At 47.6% G+C, this 2,320-nt stretch overlaps 1 protein-coding gene across 1 annotated transcript in view; it reads right to left on the bottom strand.

Annotated features, from left to right (window-relative positions):
* The window catches only part of LOC107113675 (glycerophosphodiester phosphodiesterase domain-containing protein 4-like), a gene marked incomplete at its 3' end in the record, with an annotated part of 43,591 nt that overhangs the window by 21,064 nt on the left and 20,207 nt on the right, over positions 1–2,320 (bottom strand). The window contains exon 5 of the mRNA XM_015415028.1: positions 620–718. Coding sequence (XP_015270514.1) covers positions 620–718 — 99 coding nt within the window. The remainder of the gene's footprint in view (positions 1–619; positions 719–2,320) is intronic.

Genomic DNA, 2,320 nt, shown 5'->3' with positions numbered 1-2,320 from the left:
TGGTGTAGTGGTTAAGTGTGCCGACTCTAATCTGGGAGAACCGGGTTTGATTCCCCATTCCTCCACTTGCACCTGCTGATGTGACCTTGGGTCAGTCACAAGCTCTGGCACAGCTGTCCTTGAAAAAGAGCAGTTTGTGTCAGAGTTCTCTCAGCCCCACCCACCTCACAGGGTGTCTGTTGTGGGGAGGGGAAGGGAGAGGAGATTGTAAGCCGCTCTGAGACTCCAAGTGAAGGGCGGGGTATAAATCCAATCTCTTCTTCTTCTTCTTCTTCTCTCCATGGCTCTCCAGGGTCTCAGGCTGAGGTCTTTCCCATCACTTACTGCCTGGTCCTTTTTGAACTGGAGATGCCGGGGATTGAACCTGGGACCTTCTGCCCGTAAAGCAGGTGCTCTACTACTGAGCCACGGCCCCACTCCGTGGCTTCCCAGGGTCTCACAGTATGCCAGAGAATCACGGATATGCAGACATGTAATATAATATAACTCATCCCTGAAAATTCCTAAAAAATATTAAAACCACATTTATTTATCCACATGTATTTATCTACTTAAGTCATTCAGCATTGTGGTAAGGATGAAATGTAACTCTGAAAGGCGCACCACTGGGTTATCTTACCTGCATGGACAGGACGACCGTCTGCCACTGTACGGTCCACTCTACTGTGATCACCGTTAATGCAGCAATGGAGAAGACCAAAACCAACACCGTCCCAACCTACGCAATTGAAAGGGGGTAAGTTATTAAGTCCGCGTGTTAAACTTCCAGCTGAGCTACAGACTCTGCCTAGACCTGCGGGCACAGGCTTCAGATCCACATGCAAAAGAAATTTGGGGACTGAATGTTGGATGTCGTAACTCTGCATGCGAGAGGACCTGGGAGGGAAAGGGTTAAGAGAGTTCTCTCACTCAGGGACCCTTGGCAGTTGGCCCCACAACCAATGTTGAGCCCCTTGGACACCTTGCTTTGCCTTCCGTGTTTCATCTTAGATAATACCTCTCTTCGTCTTCTCTCTCTTACCTGGGCTTGGAGCTGTCGCGAGTTAACCTTTTTTCTGAAGCTCATCTGTTCACCATAAGCGAAATCTTCCTACATGAATATGTCGTGTAAGACATGCTTCTATTTTTTTTGTAGGCAAAATTTCTTTCTCTCGTTGCCCTTGGAGGCAAATCATCTTTGTAATTTGTTTGAACGGCATTTCCTCCTTTACCGGGAAACGTGGAGGGTCGGGAATACTGTGTAAAGCTACCGTGCTTCCAAGGCAAATTACATATATATATATACCGGGAAACGTGGAGGGTCGGGAATACTGCGTAAAGCTCCCGTGCTTCCAAGGCAAATTGCATATATATGTGTATAATTAACAGGGCTCTTTTTGTAGCAGAGACTCCTTTGCATATTAGGCGACACCCCCCCTAATGTAGCCAATCCTCCAAGAGCTTACAGTAGCCCCTGTAAGAAGAGCTCTGTAAACTTAGGAGTGGGAGAAATAAAATAGCCAGAAATAGGACTCCATAGTGACGCTCTAGGAATTTCCCCGTGTCTCTGTGTTCTTTGCCATAGAGATTGGATAGGGGTGAAATTCCTAGAGTGTCATGCAGAGGTGATGTCACATCCTCCCCAGGCACCACCCTCAAAATCTTCCAGAATCTGCCACGACAGCGCTGGCAAGCATATCTAACATCCACCTAACATGCACAGCTCAACAATAAACGCCGCTTTCAGTCCAATGCTGTGTATGTTCTCTTAGAAGTAAGTACCACAGAGTACTCCAGGGAGGGCCTACAGATGCATCTCTCCCTGCCCATTCCTGGAAATTAAGCTTTCCTACTTAATGACCCTGAAGTCAGTGACTGGAGAAGGTACTGGGTGGGAGGCTAAAGCGCAGAAGGTAGAACAGACTGCTCTATTGGCCAGGCAAGGGGAGAAGTCCCAGTTCTCAGTATCCATCCCAGGCCTGGCCAATCCAGAGGCTTCGTATTGCTAGCCTATTGCAATGGTTGATGTTTCACAATGCAGTTCCCTACTGCGCCGGAAGAGGGTACTAAGGTCCAAGTATTCATAGTCCTAAATCACTCTCTAGTCTTACCTTCAGGACCGCCTCTCCCCATACGATCCCCGTAGAGCACTGAGGTATAAAAAGCAATACCTTCTGATATTGCGCAATGTTATTTCTCCTCTTTTAAGTGATTTTATTTATTTATTAAATTTATATCCCGCCCTCCCAAAGCGGGCTCAGGGCGGCTAACTGGTATTTTTGGCCACTGTGTGACACAGAGTGTTGGACGGGATGGGCCTTTGGCCTGATCCAACATTGGC

The sequence above is a fragment of the Gekko japonicus genome, unplaced genomic scaffold (genome assembly GCF_001447785.1).
Source record: "Gekko japonicus isolate JY-2015 unplaced genomic scaffold, Gekko_japonicus_V1.1 scaffold5670, whole genome shotgun sequence".
Lineage (NCBI taxonomy): Eukaryota > Metazoa > Chordata > Lepidosauria > Squamata > Gekkonidae > Gekko > Gekko japonicus.
This window is presented reverse-complemented; position numbering and strand designations above follow the sequence as displayed.